General features: G+C 48.9%; 2 protein-coding genes across 8 annotated transcripts in view; both read left to right on the forward strand.

Moving 5' to 3' along the window:
- LOC127604049 (adenosine kinase-like) overlaps nt 1-2,216 on the forward strand; it is a 56,040-nt gene extending 53,824 nt beyond the window's left edge. For all 3 annotated transcript variants that reach the window (XM_052070868.1, XM_052070871.1, XM_052070870.1), the window contains 2 exons: nt 90-176; nt 324-2,216. In XM_052070868.1, the coding sequence (XP_051926828.1) occupies nt 90-176; nt 324-448 (212 nt within the window). In that variant the 3' untranslated portion in view covers nt 449-2,216. The remainder of the gene's footprint in view (nt 1-89; nt 177-323) is intronic.
- Nucleotides 2,217-2,785: 569 nt separating this feature from the next.
- Nucleotides 2,786-24,559, forward strand: kat6b (K(lysine) acetyltransferase 6B). Of its 5 annotated transcripts, none has more exons than XM_052070765.1 (18): nt 2,786-2,950; nt 5,355-5,373; nt 5,439-6,203; nt 11,432-11,540; nt 12,121-12,236; nt 12,956-13,037; nt 13,416-13,545; nt 13,621-14,522; nt 15,516-15,640; nt 16,127-16,239; nt 16,358-16,499; nt 16,629-16,790; nt 17,252-17,345; nt 18,602-18,833; nt 19,088-19,247; nt 19,624-19,908; nt 20,346-20,619; nt 20,774-24,559. In XM_052070765.1, the coding sequence occupies exons 3-18, from the start codon at nt 5,583-5,585 to the stop codon at nt 23,374-23,376; spliced, it is 6,150 nt and encodes a 2,049-aa protein (XP_051926725.1). In that variant the 5' UTR covers nt 2,786-2,950; nt 5,355-5,373; nt 5,439-5,582; the 3' UTR covers nt 23,377-24,559. The 5 variants fall into 5 exon arrangements, with proteins under 5 accessions (XP_051926725.1, XP_051926724.1, XP_051926722.1 ...); XM_052070764.1 differs by lacking the exon at nt 2,786-2,950 and adding an exon at nt 3,126-3,971; XM_052070762.1 differs by lacking the exon at nt 2,786-2,950 and adding an exon at nt 3,126-3,971 and having other exon boundaries at nt 5,355-6,203.
- The last annotated feature ends 167 nt before the right edge of the window (nt 24,560-24,726 follow it).

Genomic DNA, 24,726 nt, shown 5'->3' on the forward strand with positions numbered 1-24,726 from the left:
GACAGACTGATGACGTGTCACTGTATACCTCCAAACCATTTTGTGTGGTTTTCCAATCGAGGTGAACCTTTTTTGTGGCGTGTTTGCAGGTGACAAGGTGACGATGTTCCCTGTCCTGGACATTGACCAGAACCACATCGTGGACACAAACGGAGCTGGAGACGCCTTTGTTGGAGGTATGCTGAGGGAGAAAAAAAAAGTATTTTTTGTTGGGGTTTTTTTCCTTTTCTTTTTTGGGGAGGGTGTGTGTCAGATAGCGGGGGTGCTGCGCCTATTGCGGCACACTATTTACTGTACTTGTTGGTCATGTGCGACCGCCGAAGGGTTCCTGTCGGCATTGGTCCAGGAGCATCCCTTGGAGGAGTGCATCCGAGCGGGACACTACGCTGCCAACGTCATCATCCGACGAGTAGGCTGCACCTTCCCGGAACAGCCCGACTTTCACTAGACGCGTCTCGCGCCTTTCCCACAAACGCATTCGTACTCACGCGTGCCTCGGCATTTCATGTACGTTGTTGTTTTTATTTTCTTTTTTCTTTACTCACATTGACCATCCTGGAAGCAAGTGCTCATTATTTTTTTTTTTACCAGATGGCACTTTCTCGTCAAACTTTTTACTGTACTTGGAATCAGCCCAAAACATTAAGTAGACCCGCACGATGCGCATATATCAAGATGAAATTCTTGAGAATTTCACCGAATTTGAATTTGATGCCATTTCTTAGTCAGAGATTCGGTGTTAGGAGAAAATTGTGTGTTTTAATACTTGGAGGAATTTTGATGACAATTACTCTCATTTGACTCTTTCTCTGCCGTTGGTCGTTATAGACATCAAGAATCAATTTGGGTTGGCAGCGAGTTAGTTAACCAACACAATTAAAAATAATTTTTTAGTTGATAAATACAATGAAGTTCAGTTAACCTAATTAATAATTCATGTTTGACATGTCAATGAATTTACCCGATGTAGTTTTGTTACTTATGAATGGAAAATAAGCGGAACAATTTCTGTTCATTTTAATTAAAAAAATATATATATCATACACACATTTTATATTGCTCCTCCTATCCTAACATGTTGCTCCTCGGAGGTGTCAATCAAGATGATGGGTCCTGTCAACAACAACAACAACAAAAACTACCCGCTTCTTTCACACAGATGCGCCCTGAAAGAAATGGGGGTGGGGGGTCTTGGGGGTGTTTGCGCATTTGTGATTGGGCAAGATGTCCACTCACATGGCAGCTGGCCGCTTGGCCTCCCTCAAGATGACAGATGGCAAAAGACAAACACACAAAAAGGGAGGCAGACATAATGAAGTCATGACAATGGAGGGGAAAGTACCTTGTTTTCTACACGCCTCTCTCACTTTCTCCGTTTTTGCCGCGCTCCGTTAACCTCATGTGGAAACGCAAGCAGCGGAGTCATTGCTGTTATGTCCGTATTACAATCAATTCTACCGCCGTTTACCCGAATGATTTACAGCTCTAATTGCCAATTGTGCAATGCTTGTTTTTACAATCGGAAAACATGTAACAAAACATCGTTTGGTGTTTCGGGGGGGGGGGGGGGGGGGACTCGATTATTGACATTTCTAGTGGTTTCAATGGGGAAAGTTGATTTGGGATACAAATGATGTGCATTATGAACATTACACGCTAGTTGTAATCGAACTAGAGAGAGACTGGCGGGTGTTTTTTTTCCCCCCCTCACCAGATGGGCAGCAGTGTTTGTGTGGTAGTTGGCAAGGATTGAGTAATGTAGTTGGGCGGGGGACAGGGTGGGGGTGTCAGAGTGGGCTCAGGGGATGGATGCGGGCAGACCGCAATGGCGGCACATGCTTGTCCAATTGAAATGATGGAGGGACCGCCGGCCCGCCCGGCTTGACATTCATTGGAAAACACAGCAGCCCGCTTCTATTCTCTGAGTCCACCTGCCCCTCACTGGCGGCATTCACACGTCGGATTGGCGGCCAATTAGCAGCACGCACGATGAACAACATGTCGGCAGCACCGTGGAAGCCGCCAAACGCCACCCATTCAAAGGCAAATAAAGCGTCACTGGCCGGCCCGTAGTTTCCTCCTAGATAAAATGTGTCCCCTTACTGTTTCAAAACACAAGAACGGTCATTATTTAATTGTATGTTGACATCATCCACAGCAGAATGTTTTTTCCATGGCCCTAAATCTCCTCTTTAATAAATTGTGTCACCATCCTATGGTAATGCTCATTTTTTTATTTAGATTTTTTGGTTTGTTTGTTGGTCTGTCATATTTTTGACAAACCAACAATATATTTTTGTTTAAACAGCACATAGTTTTCCCTCAAGGCCCTTAATCTCCATTTGGATAACTTTGGTGAATTGTTCCCTGCAGCATGATTTTCACATATGGCAGTTTGTAGCTGTACAAGCTGTAATTTGCCAAGACACTTTTTAAGCTCTCCCACTCTATATGTAAGATATATATTTCTCTACCATCTCATTTATTTTGACAAACAACGATGCACACTATGCCGCCACGTTTTAATGGCTGTTCATTAATTTGTCTTGATGGTGGCAAATATATTTTTAGGTAGTACAGAGTGCAAAAAGTTTTAGGAACTACTGCTACTCCGTTAGAGTGTCAAAATATTGGAAGTGCGTCGACATCTTCATTTCACATCCAACTTGTGAATTTGGGCTCAGTGGATTTTGCAGGTCAGTACCTCCAGTGTAATATTGTAAACCACTCCACTGAAGAAAAAGGAAGGAGGGAGGGAGTGAGGAGGGGAGGAATGGAGGAGGAGGGGGAGGGTACCATTTTGTCACAGACTGCTATGTAGATTAACCTTTCAATTAGTTGTTATCAACTGCTCTCCACGCAGCGAGCTCGGCATCTCGGATTATGACTTCTGCATCTTTCTGTCATCACGTCACCATCATGGAGACGAGAGGACTGTGGCAAACTTGAGGTAAAAAGATGCCCCGTGTCTCTTTGCATGCAACTCTCCACTCTTTGGGCTGCAGGGATGATTTGCGACTTTAATGGCGAGAAAACGCGACTCAATTTTGCCTTCGTTGCGCAACGTACGCGGCGCGGGACTTCACTGTCATCGCAAGAAAGATCGGAAAACACAGGCGGCCGTGCGTTTTTGGAAATCGCTTAACGAGGCGTTTATGGGGAATTAACGGTGGGGAAAGAATAAAAAGGGAGGTGGTAGGTGGACGTGCTGCTGCTGGTGGTCGCCTTCACGCATTTTTATTTTACCCCTTCCTCCCTTAGGAATCGTTAAACGCGACACCTTGGATCGGCGTCCCACTTTTTATCGGCGTTTACGCCATTATAGATCGCCGTAATGAATCATTGAAGAGCGTAAAAAATGAACGAGACACTTTCAAGCGCGACCAACTGTTTCAAGGAGGAATGTGTCCATAAGGTGGAGCGGCGCAGTGATGTTGTTTGACCGAAATATTTGCCTCGATCGCTTGTAACAAGGTGTCCAATTGCAACCGCGTCACCTCGGCGTCCACGTACGAGCCAACGAAACCAAATAGGCGTGTGAATAAAAACGTTTTCTGGGCTGTCGACGCCAAGTAGTGCGGACGCGACTGCCGAGCCACCTTAAGAGGGCGGGTCGAACGTCCGGGAAGTGACAGTTGTGTCAGCCAATGGCACCGGTCGACAAGTAAAGATTGACAGGCTTTTTATCAAACCAGCCATCGGATGTGGTCTGTTCCCAACCAATAATGAAGTTGTTAGGGGTGGGCACATTAGTGTCGGCGAGGTTTAATGAGACTCCATTGGATTGTAATCAGCGTCATGTCGGATTCGGTGTAAACTACAACAGTGGAACAAAATGGCGACTGTTTAGGTGACGCCACTTTTTAACGCCGCTAACGTTTTAAACAGCATGATCTGTCGTGTGCTGCTGTTGTTGTTTTTTTATTTATTTTTATTTTTATTATCCAGCTCGGATTCACTTGGAGCACAAGGTTTGTTACTGGCGGGGTTGTTGTGTGTTTCTTGAGGGGTTTGGCCGTCAGCTGTCAAGGGAGCAAGCATCGATTGCGGCCGGCGTTGAGCACTTTGTTGTGGCGGCCATTGAGCTGTCAAAAAAAGAATAGAAAAACAGAAATAAAACAAGTCGAGTGAGGGACAGCTTCAAACGCCGAATGTCCACCGTGTCGTTGTCGTCGTTTCTGTGCCGTTGTCGGACGTCCGTGTGTCGCCGTACGTGTGGCACTTGTGTGGCCCGTAGAGTGTGTCGTGTTCGTGGTTGTGTCAGAGAAGCGAAACTTGAAGCAGGCGTTTCACATTAGACTTTCTTTTATTCCCAGAGCACAAAAGTTTAGGGCGCAAGAAGTTCCTCCAGATTTTGTGTTATACTGAATTTAAAACTCGACATTTCGTTGCCCAACAATAATTTTCCAGGGTAAATTTTGGGGGGAAAAGTCCCAGTATTTATTGTTCATCAGTTGTTGGCAAAACTTTTTTTTATGCATTGTACCACCTTCTTAATTATTATATGATTACATTTTAGAAGCCAATGTAACTAACATTAAACACAATTTGAACATGAGCACTGTGCTTAAGTACAGGAAAATAAGACTGCACTCAAGTAGCCATTCACCAAAAATACACAAAAGTTAAAAATAGTGCCTACATAAATTTCAAAGTGATCAAACGCTAATGTTTTGGAAAAAAAGTTAAATCCAACTGAGCTGTCATTGGCAGTGATTCTTTCGCATGCCACTAGAGGTATTCCGACGACCACTTGTGTGAAAAGCACTCGTTTATGAATTCTAATACTAAATTGCAAATGTCAGAGGTGGACAGTGATCTTGTTGATTTCACTTATTAATGAAATAGAAGTTTCATACTTCAACTCTGTGTCATCCTTTTTTCTTAATGTTCTTCATTGACCTTTAAAATAAGATGAAACCTTTTTTGACTCACAATGGAGAAATGCCAAATGTGTTTATGTGACCCGGTGACATTACTGCATACGCATTTCAAATACGGTAAGTGACTGAAGTCTAAAATTAGACGTTTGGGTCATTTTGAAAGTCACAAAGCCACAAAAAAATGTGTAACCACTACTTACTTTACTGCTTTAAGTTTTTTTTCCCTGGTTTATCCATGACCACTTGAAGCAGATGCTTCCCCCACACCTACTACCTACTGCCAACATTTAGAACGTTTCTTGCATTTCTGATTTGGAGTCAATGTCATCGCAAATTTGCAATCTTTTCTCAGTAACAGCACTAATGTTCTTTGTAGTAATGATTCTAGTTCATTATCAAATCAAAATTAACCAGTTGTCTTTGTTGGCTATTCCTAAATGCATATAATCACCAATTGTGTTTTTCTGCCAGATTTAGAGACGGCGTCAAGGTCAGTTCCCGGTCGTGGAATTTAACAGTGGCACTTTTCCCCTCAAACGTCAGTCGTCCTTACAGGCCGGATTTGACGAGCCATTTTGGAGGGCTCCGTGGAACGTACCTTTTTTGGACCTCGCCAAAGGATGTGGAAGTACCCGTTGGCGCTTGGCAGCAGGCGGGATTGCGCACGGATGGCGTTTTTGTGAGTCTCCAGGTCCAACCATGGTGAAACTCGCCAACCCTCTGTACACGGAGTGGATTCTGGAGGCCATACAGAAAATCAAGAGGCAGAAGCAGCGGCCCTCGGAGGAGAGGATTTCCCACGCGGTGGGCACGTCGCACGGACTGGACCGGAAGACGGTCCTGGAGCAGTTGGATTTAAGTGTTCACGATGGCTCTGTTCTCAAGGTTACCAACAAGGGTAGCACCTCGTACAAGGACCCGGGGATCACCAGGAGAGCGGGATCCATCCCGCCTCCCGCCTCGCCTATGCCGACAAAGGATTCTATATGGGGTTCCGGCGATCTCCGCCACCTTGATTGGAATAAGATCTTGCACAGGGCCATTGAGGGCCTGGACGACACGCACGGCTCCTCGCTCAAAAACATCGAGAGGTACCTGAGGAACCAGGACGACCTGGCCGAGGCGGCTGACAACCCGGCCTTCCGCCAGCGCTTGCGGCTGGCGGCCAAGCGCTCCGTTAACAGCGGCAGACTGTTCAAAAATGGCCCGCGGTACCAGCTCGGAGGGCGCGGCGGCACCGTCAGCAGGACGCCCAGGTGTCCGATGGCCGCCCCTTTGCTGCTGATGTCGGCGACGCTCCTAGCGCACGAGCGAGAACAGGTATACCCGCGTGACTTTTGTGTTTGCTATACTCTCGTATGGCCGGTGGGAAATCACTGCACAAACGAGGATGCTGAATGTTTGCCCACGATGGTTCCAGAACGGCTACTCGGGGGGCTGCCCTCTTTAATACGAAACCAACATTTCGAGGTTCCAACTTTGCGCTTGAAGGAAATGGCTTGCACGGCGGCATAAAATCCAATCCATAGTTCATCTTTGTATCCTGACGGGCATAACGTATGAATACTTTCCTTACTAAGATTGAGCGTCATAAATTCTGCTCGGCAACAGGTGCCTGCACAAACCACCAAAAGCATTTTCCCCTCCCCATAATTAATCCCAAAGGATTAGTCATAAATGTCTTTTTTTTTTTCCTGGAATGTAGCAACATAACCTTGGAGGACCCCTGAGTGCGTTTTGTTCTATTGTTGTTAAAATGTTGACAAAAACACTCTGATTGTGTTACTATGGAGGGTTTGCATCATGTTGCCGGTCTTGATAATAATAATAAAAGCGCCCCAGTAGCTAGGATGTCACGCTGCGCTTGTGTGGTCGGCACTTTGCCGTAGGCTTCCCACACGTTACATAAGCTCGGCCAAAGTGACCCATAAAGGATGCGGTTGGCTTGGTCTTGTGAGGAGCAGTGAATATATAAAAAAAACAATTTTGTTGAGGTTTAAGAACTAATGTGCCTCAAAGAGTATGCAGGAAGACGTAATATGAGACCGAGACCGTTTTAGCCAACAACGCAGCTCATTTGTGGAGAAGTGCAAGGTTGAGAGTATCTCCACCTAGTGCGTTTCCATGGTGTAGAAATTGAATTTAGCCCCAGGGGGGGGCACTAAAGGATTGTCCTCGATTCCTGCAGGGTGCATTGTTTTCCCTGCATTTAGCGCCTCGGGGGTGGTCGACAGCATGCGGCAAGATGGTGTCGATCACTGCTGGGTTCTCGCTTTTAACACGTCTGACGAGAACATCGCCTTGAATGAAGGCTCGCTGGCCGTCACTGAAGATCAAAACTAACGAGTAAAAACAATTGCCAGACAAGCCGACGGAGAGGCGCAATGCTGTTGTTGTGTGGCCGTTCTGCTCAAGGCCTTTGGTTGTCGCAAGTGTACGTTTGCGACTGTTGGAGGCTGAAGAAGGCATTTAAATCAGCGCAGGATATTAATGCGAGAAATAGGCAAAGAACAATTCTGAGTCACAATTATTGAACAATATCTGTATTTTAAAAAACTAAACTTCTAAGTGGGAAATGTATAGCAATCGCACCAAAAATAGGACGCGTGGAACCGTGCCGCTTGACATCCTAACTAGTTCTTTGTGTGACGTTTCAGACCTGTAAACAAGTGGTCGAGTGTAAATAGACACGGCCGCGCGTGCGCTTTCACTCGCTTTATTGAAGGAACGGTAAGACAACAAACTTCCAGTAAGCGCATTCAGACTCGAGTGATTCAGCACGCAGACTGGCTAACGGATTAGCCGCTTTAAAAAAATAAAATAAAATACACACACAGCCAACTCGACACTGTCAATTGCAGATGCCCACGTCGTTCAGCTGCAGCATAGTTTCTACTTTTTGTCGTTTTTGAGACGCACTCCCATGTCAAGGTTTTGTGCACGTCGAGAGATGTCGCCTCGCTCCTCGCCAGTTTCACAATGAATAATCAGGAAGCGACACCTCTAATTCTGTAGCCACATCTCTGTGACTCTCTGTGGTCTGAGAACAAAAAAAAATCGATATTTACTAAAAAAAAAAAAAGAGAGAGAAATTGAGATGGGACCTGCAGCTGTTTTCCATCTAACTTTTTTTCCTTTTTTTTCTTTTGGACTTGACCAAGCCGAGTCGAGGTTTACCTTGCACTTCAAACTGCTGAGACTGCTCAGCCTCACAATGGCGATGTTATGTGTTGAGAAAAACAGGTACTCGCTGGCGGAAAAGAGCAGTGTTGGCTCAGAGTTTAGAAGAGTCTGAAGAGACTGTGCCAGGAACAAAGGCGAGGAATTGGAGCCTCCCCCCCCACCCACTCTCCCCCCTCCGCTGTGTTATGCAACCACTTGAGCTCTCTTTCCACCAGCAGCGTTCTAATCGAGCCCCACCCCCTCACTCAGGACAGCCTGCTCTTTTCATGCGGCATCATTTCCTGTCATGTACTTAATTTAGACTGCCCGAGAAACTCATCGGCGCTCGTTTCTCCGTTTGGTGTATGTGAAACGCCGTTTCCAGGAATAACTCCTTGTCTCCAGGATTAGATCTTATCACTCAGGACTGTGATGATGACAGATAACGGTGTCAGAAACGTTCTCGCATCCAGACTTGTTGTCTCCTCTCCTTGTCTCGAATCCCAAACTTCCACCGCAACCTTTTGGTGCGCCATACGGATCCTTTTAAGGGTGTTTTCTTGCCCCTTTTAGTAGGCATGTATTCCTGGACTCGAAACCTCCCAAGAAAGTTGTCTACCAAGGGCGGTTCCTGCGGGCCAAACACAGGTGGTGCGCAGACTGGCCTTAAAGCGCAGATGGAAAAGCTCCTCAAAGATTCTTTGTGCTCCCGTCTTGAGGCGGATTATGTCATATCCAAAAGATTTTCTTTCTTTTTTTTTTTTTCAGCAGAAAGGGAGACCAAAAAAAAAACTCCTAGCAGACACTAATTCAGAGCAGAGTGATTTGTACGCCATGTCGGGAAAGCAAAGCTTCTAAAGCCGGGCATATGCCAGAAAAGCCGGTTTGAAGCCCGCTTCCCCCGGTTTGCGAGCGGCCATTCCCGGTCATGTGTCATACGACGAACGGGTCATATGTCAGGATTTTGTACACATTCCGATGGCGAGATGTATCTTTTTGTGCGCGCGATATCACCCGTGGACGGTAAAGTTTAAAGTCGTCGAGGACGTTATGACCTCTTGGCGCTGGATGTCTTTGGAGCACAATTCAATGGAAGTCTTTGTAGTCGGTGGTTTCTGTTGCGAGTTAAAATGACAGACATCTTGTTGTTATTAACGTTGGATGGTATTCTGGATTTTTCAGGGTGGAGGCTTGCACGGCCAAGACCATAATTCATAAAGCACATCAAGAATGGCCGAGAACAAAAAACATGTTTGTCTGATTAAACCCCTCGGATCTGTATCAGGAGAGTGTCGTTGTTTTTGGAGTTTGCAGTAGCTGTTTAATTAACTGTGTACTTGTGATGATTCGATTGGACTCATGTTCTTGCTTAGTGGTGTTTGTTTTTTGGGTGTTTTTTATTTTTTTATTTTTTGTGTCACCCAGCACGAGTTGATAAAGCATGCCTTTTTATTTTTTTGTTCCGAAGAGGAAAGAAACACAATCCGCTTCAAAGGAATTGCATTTTTAAAGGCGGTAAATCAACACTAACTTCGCGTGACACTTTTTGTACATGAAGAGGCAATAACTTTTGCAAGCAGAACACTTTGGGCCTTATGTTCCGAAGAAAATGATGATGTCGTTCTTGGGGCGGCGGAGAGCTTTTTAAAAAAAAAACAACCCAAAACGTCTTCATATGCCACCATTCAGCTGCATAAATGTCAGATGATTTGTAGTTTAGGACATTGTGCACTTTCTTGGAATTGATGTCATACAATGTGGTTCACGGTACTGCTGTGAAGGGCTTTTCACATTGTAACTGACATTTGCACAGCCCCCCCCCCCCCTCCCATTTGCGGTGTTGCCATCCATCCAACAGATTGATAGCTTTTCAATTCGACAGGACCAGATTTCGGAGTGAATTCACACAATGTCATTATTTCAGTGGTCATACTTTGGATGATGTTTTTGTTTTTGTTTGTTTGTTTTGGTGCTCAATGAGATTTTTGTGGCCATGAAAGTTGGGGGGGAAAATACTCCCACTGCCCTTATGACAATTCCAGAAGCAACCAGAGTGAAGCACACAAGTCGGTGTCTTTGCGCCACAACTGTGGAACAAATATCCTGAGCACCTGTTGGTACTTGGCATGGACTTGTAAGCGCTTTCAAGGTATGCCGTGACTTTCGAAAGCACTTCAAATCTAATGGCGTAAAAAACAAACAAAAACAAACAAACAATAGAACCTTTTTTTTGGGGGGGGGGGAAGCTTTGCCATAGCTTGATACATATATTCTCAATGTAAGAATTTTCCGAGTGCAACAGCGATGACATTTTCAGTAAATTGTGACCATTAAATCGGCGGCGGTTTCAATTCTGTTGTGCACAAGGTGACGGGAATTGACCTGTTTTTAAAATGTATTTATTTTGCCTTCGAGGGACATCTTCAAGGTGCGAGTCGCTCCATTTCAATTCCTGTCAGCCTCCAGTGTGGGAACCTGCTGTCAAATATTGACCAGGCAGGCTTGAAAATGGAGTCATCATTGACGTGGGAGTACCCCCCCCCCCATCCACCCACACACACACACACACACACACTCAGCATCTAATTGACACGGAAGCCCTCAACAAGGACAACATCCTCAATGTATGCCTGCTGCACCCCCCCCCCCCCCCCCCCCCCCGGAGGACGCAGCAGGCCTTGAAAGAGTGCTCCTGTCATGTTTCTCTTGACGGATGGAGGGCGAAAACAACATTCATTTGTAGGTCAGGAGGTGGTCACAAGGATGTGCTTTCACAGCAAGCAACAACTGTTTGTGCACCCCCCCCCCCTACCCCCCGAGTGGCCATTTGAAGCTCGATTGACAGAGCCGTGATGAGATACCATCAGCGCACCGTTAAGTAAAGATCATATCTGCCAGTTGTTCACAAGCCGGGCCAGACGGCAGCACTTGCTTTAATGCTCCTCCGGGGGCTTTACCAATGTGATCGCTTTTTTTTTTTTTTTTTTCCAAAGGTCTTCTCGACATTTTTAAACAGGGGGTGGGGGGATCGCTTTCAGATCCAACCGGTCGGCATACAAAATGGCGGCATTTGGACTGTTGTACTCGTGCGGTAATTTGATCAGACGCTCATTAATCCGCTTCGTCTTGGGTACTAACCCCAAAGAAGAATCGGATTAAGCACGCGGACTACTTTGACTTAGATCACCGTGTCACTAGAGTGGAATGGTTATCCAGGAGTTGTTTGTTGTCTCCCGCTGGGCTGGCTACCTTGGATTCATAGTTGGCGCAATTGTCTGCTTCGGTTCAACTCTGTCTTGATAACGTTCCAAATCCTGACCAAACATAATTTTTATTTTTTTTTTGCCCTCTTGAACACTTTGTCTGTTTTGTGCGTTTCCTCTCAGCTGCGGGTCGACCCCATCCCAATATGCAGTTTCTGTCTGGGCACAAAAGAGTCCAACCGAGACAAGCGTCCAGAGGATCTTCTTTCTTGCGCCGATTGTGGGAGCAGCGGTAAGTTGACATTTGCGACGTATCGCCAAGCATAGAATGAATTTGATTGCTCTCATACGCCCAGGATCTAAGATCCGTTTTTTTTTTTCTTTTTTAACTGCAAAATGGCCGGTGTTTACATTTTTCGACTTGCCCCCCGCCACCCGTGGTAACACTCATGTTTGAGCAATTCTTTTAAATGCCGCGAGGGATCGTTGCTGCCGTGACATTTTTACAGCGTAAATTTGACTAACGGGGGGGTCGAGGTGGTTTTCATTAAATGTACACAAACGGCGGTCGCGCTGCAAAACAGCTGTTTCGCAAGCATGACGGAGTGCTTTTGGACTCTTCGTGCATCGGCTTATGTTCGAAATGAGTGCCGCTACTCTTTCTGCCTCATTACGATCAAATTATGTCATTAGCCACTGTGATGTTTTGATCAGACTGGTTTTTACACACCGATTGTGGCAGCGAGGAAAGGGAGGGGGGGGATGATGCCAGTCATTAGTTTTCAGCGCTGGCCGTGTTAATCTTTAAACAGCATGAAGTGGCAACGTTGATTAAACGGGCTCATGGGCCATTTTTTCAATTGCTCCTCTAGGGCATCCCTCGTGTCTGAAGTTCTCCCCCAAGTTGACCTCCCACGTGAAGCGATTACGGTGGCAGTGCATCGAATGCAAAACCTGCAGTTCCTGCCGAATACAGGGGAAAAATGCAGTAAGTCAATTCCATCCCCGCAGCCAGACCTCCAAAGTTGAACACGAGCTGTGCTACGACGCCGAGCGACTTCAATGTTGCGGTAATGTCAAAAGACGTTTTCCCTGCAGGAGATACTGAACATTTACTCCGTCGTAAAAAGAAAAAAATCATTAAATATGTATCTACATGTTTTCAAGCTTGATGTAAATAGATTAGATTGTTACATTCTGATAATGCGTTCACACTGCAGCTCTGCTTACCTTTCGGTTTTAACGTTCTATTGACTCTGGAACGGCCAATTCATTGGTGGAGAAATTCTGTGTTTGGGTGGTTATTTTCATTTGACGGAGAATGAGTTGGAAGTGGAGAAAGGCTCGCAAGAACATATTTAGTTGCTTAATTTCACTTTTAATGCTTGTTCAGGCACTCCGGAGGCTGTTTCCATCCACACTTTAATAGTCATTTGTTCACTTTAAATAACATTTTCACTTTCTCAAGTGTAAAGATAACGCAGCCACTCTATGACAGAATTAAAATAAAGTAAAACTACTTGCACTGTCAAATGAAGAGGGAAATGATTTTTTTTGAGTTATACTGTCACCTGGTGGTGATCTTTAGCTATCTGCTGCTCGCACATCATCATGATTCTCTCCTCTGCCACCCATGTTTACTTTGCACCCGCTTTGAAGGTGACGATAACTATCCGCCTTACTTACACGTGTCCGCTGTTCCTGCAGGACCAGATGCTCTTCTGCGATTCGTGTGACCGGGGCTTCCACATGGAGTGCTGCGAGCCGCCCATTTCCACAATGCCTAAAGGTGAGGTGTCAGTTGCTTGGGCATGCATATTGAATGATTCCAGCTTCCCCCGGGGGGGAGGTATAAGCATCACAGTGCCGAGGGGCCGAGTCATGCACAAGCTGCCGTCGTGCATTTTGCCGGGCTGTTCATCCATTGCTGACTTGGGATTCTATTTAAGTGGCCGCACACAACGCAGCTGTATGGATTTCCACTTTTTGTGCTGAGTAATTAATTGTCATTGTGAGCGGACCGGATGCCGACCAGCTCAAGGAAATTGCCCCCCCCCCCACACACACCCAAATAAATAAATACAAATTAAAATAACAAAACATGCTGTCCTTGGAATTGATGTACCCACCCCCAACATGATGGCGCGTGTGTTTGGATGCCCTCCAGGAACGTGGCTGTGCCAGTTCTGCAGGCCCAAGGACAACGGAAAGAAGCTGCTGCACCGAAAAGCCGACGAGATCAAACGGCGATACGCAAAGCCCATCGGAAGACCCAGGAATAAGCTCACGCCGCAAATGTATGTGCGCGCGAGTCACTCGGCAGCATCGCCGTCCCTCCGAGACGAGCTCCTAACGCGGCCGTCTGCTTGTAGGTGTCTAAGCAGCCGTGATGGTTCCATGGTGGCACTCGGAGGAAGGGGGTCACCCGGTAGGGGTCCGAAGTTTAGCGCGCGTACCTCATCCCGTCATGCCGCATCTGTGAAGGACGCCAGAGGCTGCTCGGCTATTCCAGACGCCACCCGATTCACCATCCCAACCCCCACCTCCTCCACCGTCACCGCCGTCACCCCCCTCCTCACGCCCTCCTTCGCCACCCCAGCTGCGTTCGGCGTTAACAAGAAAACCAAAGGGCTCATCGACGGGCTTTCCAAATTCTTCACCCCTTCCCCCGTGGGGCGTCGCTCGCGAGCCGTAGCCGCCGAGTCGCCCGCCGACAAACGGTTAGGCGTGGCCGCTCCAGTCGCCGCCAGTCACCAGATAGCGCCCTCGTGTGCGCTCCCCGCCGCCGCCGCCCCCCCAACATCGCTGGGATTTAGCCCGCCCTCGCAGGTGTCCTCCGCCTCCACCTCGGCTAACTCGCCCCAGAGCTCTTCCAGCCAGTCTAGCGCTCCCTCCCTGGGTAGCCTCTGCAATAGCAGCCAGCTCAAGGGACTGTTTGACGGACTCTCGCACATTTACGCCACTCAGGGACAGTCGCGGAAAAAGAGGCTGGCGTGCTACACGCCGCAAAAGCGGGACTCGCCACACGCGTCCAAAGCCCAGTTCCACAGAAAGAACGAGTTTAGTAAAAACCGGCTCGGCTCCACGTCACCCGGGTCGGGGCGACCCCCAGGACACGCCTTTAAGTTGGTGGGCCATTTCAAGCGCAACCCCTTCCTTAAAAAACGCAGGACGCTAGGCAGGCTGAGGTATAAGGTGAGCCCCCCGAAGGGAGCGCCCTCACCAGAGAAAGGAGACTTGACAGACGCAAGAGTTAAGCCAGAGAGTAATCATGGTAAGCAAGGCTCCCCAGCGCCAGCCCGGGCCCGCGCCTCCACCCTTTAAGCTTCTTCTTGACTTTCTTTTGAACGCTTGCCATTATTATTTGTCTTCCCGACGAGAGCCGAGACGCCCCCTCGGCGCTCTTAACGGACTAATCTTCTGCCTAATTTGAATGATTTTTTGACTTTCTTAACTTGGCTGCGGAGTTGACGTGGCTTCCGTCCTCCATGATGCATGGCCCACTAACTCCCCCTCCCTCCATGTCGCCCGCGGGTCCGTCCTTGACCCCCCCGCCCCATCCTCCACCCTCCGCATTGTCACGTCGGGATCGCCGTCATCGCATCTGCACTCTTCCTCATCCGCACCCTCGTCTTCACTCACAGTAGTCATTAAGGCAGTGAGTCAGCCTGACTCAGAGATGACAGGATGGCTATAAGCCACTCTGGCAATCTTATACTTCGCCCTCGCTCAAGAAGCCCGAATCTTAAAAATGTTAATTCACCAACAAAGTAACCCAAAACCCGTACTTTCATAAATACTGTCCTTTGAGGGATTTGCTTAATCTCTCCCGATACCAAATTTTTTTTCAGCAATTATTCATATCAACTTCCACAGAAAATATTCTCATTTAGCTCTGGGTTGGGTCCCAACGTCTCTCTCGGAAGACGACGTCCTGCCTGCTCTCCAGCATCACTCATCAGCATCCATGTCCGTTCCCGCGCTGCCTCCACTGCCTCTGCCTTCTTAATTCGCCGGCTCTCGGAAGGATGACTAAGCACATGAAAGCCGTTATGCAATTAAAGTGATTTCGTTTCACTTCATTCCATTAGGGATTTCTCTACCCTCCCCCAACCACCTCTCCCACATAAACATGGAAAGATGATACATTAGCAACATTTCCTCCCGAGACACCCGGGCTGTGCGGCAGTAGCGGCAGTTTATAAGTGCATTTGCATAGAACGCAGTGTGGAGATGATTCATTGTTCGCTCATTGTGCCGCTAATAGGCCACAAAAGGGAGCTGCGGGTGAAGCAAGAACCCCCCCGCGCCAGCTCGGCGGCCATGTCTGGCGAGCACGTGACCGACGAGGACGTGGAGATGTTCGCCAGCGTCCGAGAAGTCGCCGCCCAGGTGAATGGAAGTCCTTTTTTTTTTTTTCAGTGAACAATTTTTCTGTTGAGCAAGAAAAAAGACCCAAGCGACCAGTGGATATTTTAAAAAGCGAACTGTTGACATTTAATATTTATATTAGGTTAGACGGCCTTCTCATATGTTTATTTTTTATGGCGTTGTCTTTAATTTAAAATCGCTCCCAGAGGACGCCGATGCTTTTCTCCAGGCTAGGACTCCTGGGACACAACTGGAGGAGTGGACTTTAATCTTTGTTGTCTTGAAATGCTTGAATTTGCTCGTCATCATCATACTTTCAGAGAAATGAAACAAACAACCAAACCAACAAAAAAAGGGGATTTTATTTATTTACATTTCATTATTATGGGTTGTTTACAAAAATCTGACCTTCCGAGCGGATTGAAGGATATTTCAGGGAGAATGCTCGAAAGAAATCTGCAGCAGGATACCGTCGCTAAGACTTGTTGTTGCCGCCAATGTTCACAGAGGACGGGCTGTCAAACGAACGCCAACGCCACGCGATGTCCGGCTGTCATTGAATTTGGGAAGTACGAAATCCAAACGTGGTATTCGTCACCGTACCCGCCTGAATATTCAAGGTAGGTTCCCGTTTGGCCATTCTTTTATTTTCATTTTGTGGCTCGGATTGGCCCTGTTGTGTCGGTGTAAAACCGCAGCGTTCCTCCTTGTGTTTTTGTTGTGGTCTTTTGGTTTCAGATTACACAAGCTTTATCTGTGCGAGTTCTGTCTGAAGTACATGCGAAGCAAAAACATTCTCCAGAGGCACACCAAGAAGTGCGGCTGGTTCCACCCGCCGGCCAACGAGATCTACCGAAAAGGTGGCCTCTCCGTCTTTGAGGTCAGCCTTGCCTTTGCGGCAAAGAAGCGTACGCTGCGTGAGATTTGTGGGCGGCGGAGGGAGTGAGAAAAATTGACTCTCGAGTGTACGCTTGGTCTTTTTTTTTTTTTTTTCTTCTGCCTCGCTTAGGTTGATGGAAATGTCAGCAAACTCTTCTGCCAAAACCTTTGCCTGTTAGCCAAGCTTTTCCTGGATCACAAGACGCTGTATTACGACGTGGAGCCGTTCCTCTTCTACATCCTCACAAAGAACGACCACAAAGGCTGTCATCTCGTTGGCTATTTCTCCAAGGTAAGCAATTAGACGCAGAAGGGAGGTCATGTCATGTCAAATTTCCCATCCGCGTGAATTATGCGTTTTATCGAGGCCAATACAGACTTCAAAAAATTGTTTATTAAAAAGAATCTCTTGATTTGATTTCATTTTAAGTCCACGTCGCCCAGCCCAATTAGAAACGTGACGGTGACAAACATGGACCGAAGAATTTGGTTCCCTCCCAACGTGCTTGTTTCAGAAAATGTCACAACAAGGTGCAATCGTCCACAGGAAGTCGCTAATCCTCTCATGCAAAATGAAACGAGGTCTCGCAAGGTGCACATTTTCAAAGCATGCTCGTCTTTGTACTGAAATCTTTTGGCCGCGTGTAAAGGAAGCGACGGCGTCACGGGCTGGGACGATGGCAGGTGCCGTAAATTGCGCCAGCTTCAGCGCAGCTCTTGACACACGTGATTCCTTTTCTCCTTCCCCTGCAGGAGAAGCTTTGCCAGCAGAAGTACAACGTCTCCTGCATAATGATCATGCCTCAGTACCAACGGCAAGGATTTGGACGCTTCCTTATTGATTTCAGTAAGTTCTTCTGCGCTCCATTTTTGCAGCCCCCCCCCCCCCCCACCTCCTTCTTCTACTCCACTCGAGCCACAGCATTGGCCTAAGTGAGGTTCCTGATTTCAGCAGCCTTCAAAACAGGGTGCAAAGTGTGCGAGCAGTCGTGTTCTTTGAGTATTGGGGGAAGTGTTTTAAACTGTGAAATGCAGCCGATTATTATTATCATTTTGGGGTATGTCGACTGTATGACTACGTTTGGGGTTTTAAATTCGGTCGCTGAGTGGCTGCCAAAATAGAAATTCTGTGTCCCACTTCGATATTCAAGAAGTGATTCACGGTGGATGAGGCGGGCGGATAATGGCGCATTTGATTTCCTGCTCGCTTTGGGGAGCCATTGAGACGCACGGTCATATTGAAAACGCGCTGGTAACAAAGACGGGAGGATTAAGGGAGATTGAACGCAGCTGAATTATCAGCTCTGCCAGGGCTTTATTGGAAGATGCCGTTATGGAGCGCCGAGTTGTTTAGATGAACACATTTCCCCCGGTGGGATTGTACTGAAGAAAGGATCCAAGGGTGATGTCGTCGTTTGTTTATAAAAGAGACGTATTATGGAAAAAGAACTTTTTCATGTTTGTGTCCAAATCGTTTGGTCTCTGGAGTGCCTGCCCGCCCATCCAGTGGGAAAGTCGATTTGTTTTCCGCCCATTTCGCAAGATCCCTTCTGCCACGTCACGGTTGCTAAATCCTACAGGTGCCCTGCGATGCACATGGACCCGACTTGTGGACTTTTCCCCAAATACAAGTCGTCGCTTGGCCGATTTTTATTTTTTTTAAATTAATTAATGACCGTGCGTTTTTGTTTTTCGGCGCTTGCTTTTGACTCGCAAGCACAAACGGGATACAAGATGATAAAAGAAGTGTGATTAGTGACGCTTAGTGTTTGTCCATCGGACTCGCTTGCCTGCTTCTCGGTGGTGGGCGTACAGTAAAGCGTGTTCATGAATTTCGTGCGGTTCATAACGGATGACCCTTGAAACTGCAAGGGGTGGGGGTGTTGTGAAACTAATTACACACCGTTCCATATTTGTTGCTAGCTACGTTTTGTCACGTCTTTATTTCTCTCCCGCCGGCATCGCTTATGGAGGAGGGGAGAACTGATTGCTTCTCTTTGACTTTGCGCGATGTCACTTCCTCACACCGACTGAAATGCAATCTAAATTAAACTGCTTCTCGCCTGACTCTAGCGTTTTTTTTTTGTTTTTTTTTTCCTTAAGGTTATCTTCTGACCAGGCAAGAAGGACAAGCCGGCTCCCCCGAGAAGCCGCTGTCAGATCTGGGCCGCTTATCCTACCTGGCGTATTGGAAAAGTGTCATTCTGGAGTACCTTTATAGGCAGCCGGATAAACACGTCAGTGTTAAAGGCATAAGCAGGGCCACGGGGATGTGTCCGCACGACATCGCCGCCACTTTGCAGCACCTCGGCATGATTGACAGACGGGATGGACGGTCAGTGTGCACACCGACACCGCCGGGCTCGCTTTCTCTTGCACTCCCTCGCCACCTTCTGTGTGTGTGTGAGTGTGTGTCATCTTGACTTATCCAGGCCAGCGGGGTTTTTTTTTTAACGATGTATCCATTTAGTGCAGTGGAATATTGACAAAGGTAAGTCAGGTTAGGCACCCCCCAGGACAGTAGCGCGGAAATGCGGATATATTTGTACGTTGTGTATAACGCCACGGGCTTTGTTGTGCGCGATTCAGAGTGGTGCTGATGCGAAGAGAACGACTGATCCACCGGCACATGCAGAGACTGCGGACCGACCCGCGTCGTCACAAGGTGGACCCCGAAGCCCTGCGCTGGACGCGCTCCACGTCGCTCGACGCCGTCCTGTCCGAGGACGAGCGAGAAGCGGAGATGGATGTAGGTTCCCCCTTTTCCGACGGCTTGCGTTTACTTGCGCTCGCCTGTCTCCGTGAATATTTGTATGATGAGCTACCGAGTTCACAAGGAGGCCAGAAGCGGGCGGCGCGCACTCGCTGTCAACATTGCTGTAAATCACTTCAAGGGATTTGACAGCACTTTAGATGCACGCTTTGAATGATTGGCGAACCTCACATCTGAGACCTGGATGTAGTTTCTCATACAATGAGTAGACTGTAAACCCGCACTATTTGCAGATCAAGGCTACCAAAAATCCACCACTAATCGACTACCCCCCCCCCCCCCCCCCCCCCCCCCCACACACACAAACACACACACACAAATTCCCATCTTTTGTTTTTCTGGCTGCATTCAGGCTGAGCAGGCCAGCTGCTGGGTGAAAGAAGAGCGAGGTAGCCACGCGGCGACTCACGCCCGCAGACAGACGCTCACCAAGATGCACTGTAAGGTGCCCTACAGGACGTACGAGCGGCGCCACGCTTCGTCGTGGAGCAGACGCGTTCAGCCGCCCCGGGACGTCAGCGACCACGTTGACGACGACGACGACGAAGACGAAGAAGAAATGAACGATGACGTGGACTCCGACAGCTTGCCGCCCGTGCTCACAAAGGCGCATGCCATGCTGGCGGCCAAGCGAAAGGTGACTTTTGATTGTTTGTTGTCGTTAAGAGTCACAGTCCTTTCAAACCAGATGCTTGCGCAGGTGGGAGTTTCACGGTGATCGTCTCCCGTAGGATCATGTAGGACCTTGTGTGCTGGCATTCAACCCTCGATGGCCTATATTTGTCCAGAAAATGTCGCTTGAACTGCTGTCCAATTCACATCTGTTTGTATTCCACTGCCCCCTTGTGTTGGAGATCATATTACAGCCGGTTTCCTTCAGTTCGAGGAGATGAAGAAGGCAAAAACAAAAAAATTGGAAAAAACATAGTATGGCTACATTTTATACAGTGCAATCGTTCCATTTTTTTTTTTGATTTCACGTTCTCGCAAACTCAATTTGTGGTATTATGCCCCTCCCACCCGCACCTTACTGTGCTCATGATTTAATTTGGCCCGGCGTTATTTGTGTTCCAGAGGAGCAAGAGGGGCCGCAAGAGAAAGAGAATCAACAGCAGCGTCACAACGGAGACCATTTCCGAGACCACCGAGGTCCTAAACGAGCCCTTCGATAACTCTGAGGACGAGGGTCCCATGCCGCGATTGGAGCGCACCCGCGGCGTGCGCGCCATGGAACAAGAGGAGGAAGAGGAGGAGAACAAGACCCCGATCGCACCCGTGAAACGGCGGCGAGGTCGACCGAGGCTGAAAGAAAAGATGCAGAGAGATAACCTTCAGCACTGGAATGAAGGTGGGAGTGATGATGCATCCTTATTTTCGTTTTTAGTTATTTTGCTAGTTTTCGTTTATGATCATAACCTTCTCCTGGAATGTATCAAACTTGGAAGCGAAGGCACAAACGTGTCTCTGTTAGATTGCGCCTCAAGCCTGCATTTTGTCTGCAGATGCTGACGTCGCCTCCAAGGGACCCGGCAGACCTCGTCCAGTCAAGCGAAAGAAAGGCTGGCCCAAAGGAGTCAAACGAGGCCCGCCAAAATGGCGCCTGAAGAACGAGCGCAAAATGGGCTTCAAGCTGAACCTTTACACGCCGCCCGAAACGCCCATGGAGGCGGAGCAGCACCGTATCCAGTTCGAGGATGTGCAGGGCGAAGCAGACCGAGAGCTCCATGGCGGCAGGGTGGCCAGACGCTTCCGGTCGGAGCCCCCGAGCCCGGCTGACCGTCCCTCGCCCAAGTCGAGGTCCCCCGTCGGATCGCCCGCCGCCTCCCCCATCGCCGTGTCACCCGGGAACGAGGACGGTGATGACTCGCCGAAACGCCGAGATGATGAGCTGCAAGAAAGTGAGCCTGAGCTGGACTCGCCGACCAAAGATGTGGATCGCAGAACTGAAGTCGCCGCATCGCCTCATAATCAGAACGAGGATGAGGAGGAGCAGATGACGGTAACGGAAGATGCGAACGAAAACCAAGGCCACGTGAAGGCAACGGAGCGTGAGAGCAACCAGCTGGAGGCCCCGCAAGCTTCTAAAGTAATTTGTGAAAGTTTCTTAGCCCAGGAGGAAGACCGTGAGGTTGCGTCAAGTCAGCAAAAAGAAAACGCCACGCATGTCGCGGAATGCATCCATGATGCGGAGGGGAAGACAAAAGAGGTTTTGCCACCCCCTCCAAGCAAAGTAGCAGCTGGCGATTCCGAGTCGGAAGAGGAGAGCGCGCCCAGTCCTCGACAAGGTCACGCCCCGCCTCCGACCACCAAGAGCCCGCCCCTCAGTCCCACTCTCAGGGACAGCCCCCTGATCTGCACGGAAATCGACTCGGAGACGGCGCGGGCCGTCCGGTCCCTGGCACGAGAGAGCGAGCGGGACACGGCGTACCAGGACTGCGTGGAGAGCCAAGACGCCTGCAGGAACGTGCACGCCTACGCCCCCGTGACTCCGCTGGAGGACCGCCCCCAGTCGGAGCACAGCAGCCCGCTTTCGTCGGCGCAGTCGCATCCCAGCCAGTCGGTCCGCTCCGTCAACAGCCCGGCCGTATCCATCCTGGAGGCGGGGGGCTACGCGCAGATCAGCCCTGACCACAGCGCCATCTCGGTGCCGTCCATCCACAACATGGAGACCAGCCCCATGATGGACGTGCCGTCGGTGTCGGACCACTCGCAGCAGGTGGTGGACAGCGGCTTCAGTGACCTGGGCAGCATCGAGAGCACCACCGAGAACTACGAGAACCCCAGCAGCTACGACTCCACCTTGGGGGGCAGCGCCCCCCAGGGCGGCTGCCCCTACGGCGGCATCGCTCCCGGCGGGCTGGCCCAGAGCAGCTGCGCCGTCAGCCAGCAAATGGCCGCCGTCAACCCGGGAGGCTGCGGCATGATCCAGCAGAATAGCCTGAGCTCCCCGCCGCAATGCAACGTCAAGTCGCCGCAGGGCTGCGTGGCGACGGCCGAGCGGCCGCCCAGCGCCAGTCAGCGCGGCCAGCCGCACGGCAGGCACGGCCCCCACAATCAGCACAATCAACACAATCCCCACAACCAGCATAGTCACCACCACAATCACCACCTGCAGCACAATCAGCTCAGCCAGCACAATCAGCCAGCCGTGCACAACCTCCACAATCAGCACGCCGCGCAGGACGCCAGCGGTGCCCAGTGCGCCCTCCCCGCCAACTTCGCAGGCGTGCAGCTGCCCGACATCACGGAATCGGGCAACCCCAATTTCGCCCTCTATGAGAGGATCAACCACCAGGGCGAGTACGCCGGCGGCCACTACCCGCAGTCGTCGGGCCTCACCCTGGCCAAGCTGCAGCAGTTCACCAACACCTTCATGGAGCATCCCCGCTCGCTGCCTTTCACCCACTCGCCGTCTCACCCCATCACGTCCTACGCCAACACCCCCTCGCTGTCCTCGCAGCACTCGGGCCTGGTGTCCCTGTCGCAGACCCCGCACCGCGTCCCCAACCCCCAGGTGCAGGCGACCATGACGCCGCCGCCGGCCATGATGCTTCAGCGCAACGTGGGGATGCCTCCGGCCCAACGCGTCCAGTCCCAGACGCTGACCAAGAGTCACGCGTCGGCGCGCTCCAAGTCGGCGCCGCTCACGCACCACCAACACCACCAACACCACCACCACCATCACCACCACCACCAGCAACAGCAGCAGCACCAGCAGCAGATGTACGCGCGGCAGACCCAGGGCGTGGCCATGCAGGCGCCGGCCCGGACGCTGGCGGCCATGCCGCGCGTCAACATGAGCGTCAACATCATGCCGGCGCCGGCCTACAACTCCATGAACATGCCCTCGCTCAACGCCATGAACGGCTACGGCATGAGCCAGCCCATGATGAACAGCGGCTACCACGGCAACCACGCCGCCTACATGAACCAGTCGCCCCAGTACTCTATGCAGATGGGCATGATGGGAACGCAGCCATACGCCCAGCAGCCCATGCAGGCGCCGCCGCACGGCAACATGGTGTACACTCCGGCCGGTCACCATGGCTACATGAACCCGGGCATGTCCAAGCAATCGCTGAAAGGGTCTTTCATCAGGCGGTAGCCCGCCGCCGCTGCGTCTTTTCGCTTTAGATGCACTGATATGGCCTTTGCTCTTCTGCTTTGTGTGATCGACACTACTCGGAAAAAAAAAAAATGTTGAGGAGAGGTTGGACTTTTGGGTGAAATCTCAGGTTGAACATCAAATACACGTAACTTGACCATCTCTAAAGTCGGAATGCACTTGTCTGACTGGTGAAAGTTTGCAGATGATTAATTCACCAGGAGCCAAACCTGGATGGAGCTCGGACCGTTTCGTTTCTATTGAGCTTTTGCCGTTCCCAAATGAACTTTTTTTTGTATTGTTATTTTAATAAACGCATCGATGATGGTGAATCTGAAATCAGACCAGGCTGGCAGTGGTCAAGAAAAAAGACTGCCTCCGGTTGCGCGCTTTAGCTTCTTCCTGAAATTTCACCCAAAATGCAGACGTCCCTCATTTTTGGGAGTTGTGTAAATAAATATATAGATTTTTATTTGTTTTTCCTTCTTTAAAGACAAAAACCAGCAGCAGCACTTGGAAAGAATGCAAATATTTTCATTCAAAAAAAAAAAAACAAAAAAAAAAGCTAATTTTGTTCGTCCAAGATGGGAAGCCTTACAACATGGTGATGTTGAAAATGAAATTCTATTTAATTAGCGGCAGGTTCAGCGGCTGTGAGGTCGGCTTACCGTCGCCACATAGCAGCCTCCCACGGAAGCCATTTTTCTTTTCATGTGCCTGCTCACGAGTGGAACCTGTTCGGTGTGTTAACTGTCCAACAGTGCTCACGCGCAAACCATTTAGTTTGTACCATATTCACGCCTTTGTATATTTAAATTATTGTACTATTTTTTTTTTTTTGGGAGGGGGGGGTCAAGTGGCAAACCTTTAGCATGCTTGGGTCTCTCCTTTAGTGACAGTGCATTGAGTAGTACTGTACAAGTGTTGTGCTTAACAAATAGCAAGCCATTTTCAAGCTACCGGGCCTTTTATTAGGTGAAAAAAATCAAAATTATATTTTGTTAATGCTAATAATGTAAAAAAAAAAACAAACAAAAAAAACAACTGTAAAACTTAGTCCTGTTTTCTGTTGCGCTTTGAGAGGTTTTATTGCTCTATGTGTGTATAATTCTAAAGTCTTTTTGTAACAGATCTCCTCGAGGCAGCTTTCTGTTTAATAAAGCAAGACGGATTTCTGTCCAAATATGCGAGCATATCTCCCTCTTTGTACACTCCAAATTATGATCTATCTCCCTAGCGAGCCATCGGTCGCTCATTCTATTGATGTAAATAATGTAACAATAAAGAAAATATCAATTTCATTAATATTTTGGCCAATGCCTTTTAATTAAAGCTTTTATTCTCTTTGTC

The sequence above is a fragment of the Hippocampus zosterae genome, chromosome 7, assembly GCF_025434085.1.
Source record: "Hippocampus zosterae strain Florida chromosome 7, ASM2543408v3, whole genome shotgun sequence".
Lineage (NCBI taxonomy): Eukaryota > Metazoa > Chordata > Actinopteri > Syngnathiformes > Syngnathidae > Hippocampus > Hippocampus zosterae.

Bases quoted from the DNA above. Each gene is read 5' to 3' on its own strand.
- kat6b (XM_052070765.1), top strand. From the start codon at position 5,583: ATGGTGAAACTCGCCAACCCTCTGTACACGGAGTGGATTCTGGAGGCC. The intron at 16,240-16,357 runs GTAGGTTCCCGT...TTTTGGTTTCAG, and splicing joins TACCCGCCTGAATATTCAAG to ATTACACAAGCTTTATCTGT. The intron at 18,834-19,087 runs GTCAGTGTGCAC...TGCGCGATTCAG, and splicing joins ATTGACAGACGGGATGGACG to AGTGGTGCTGATGCGAAGAG.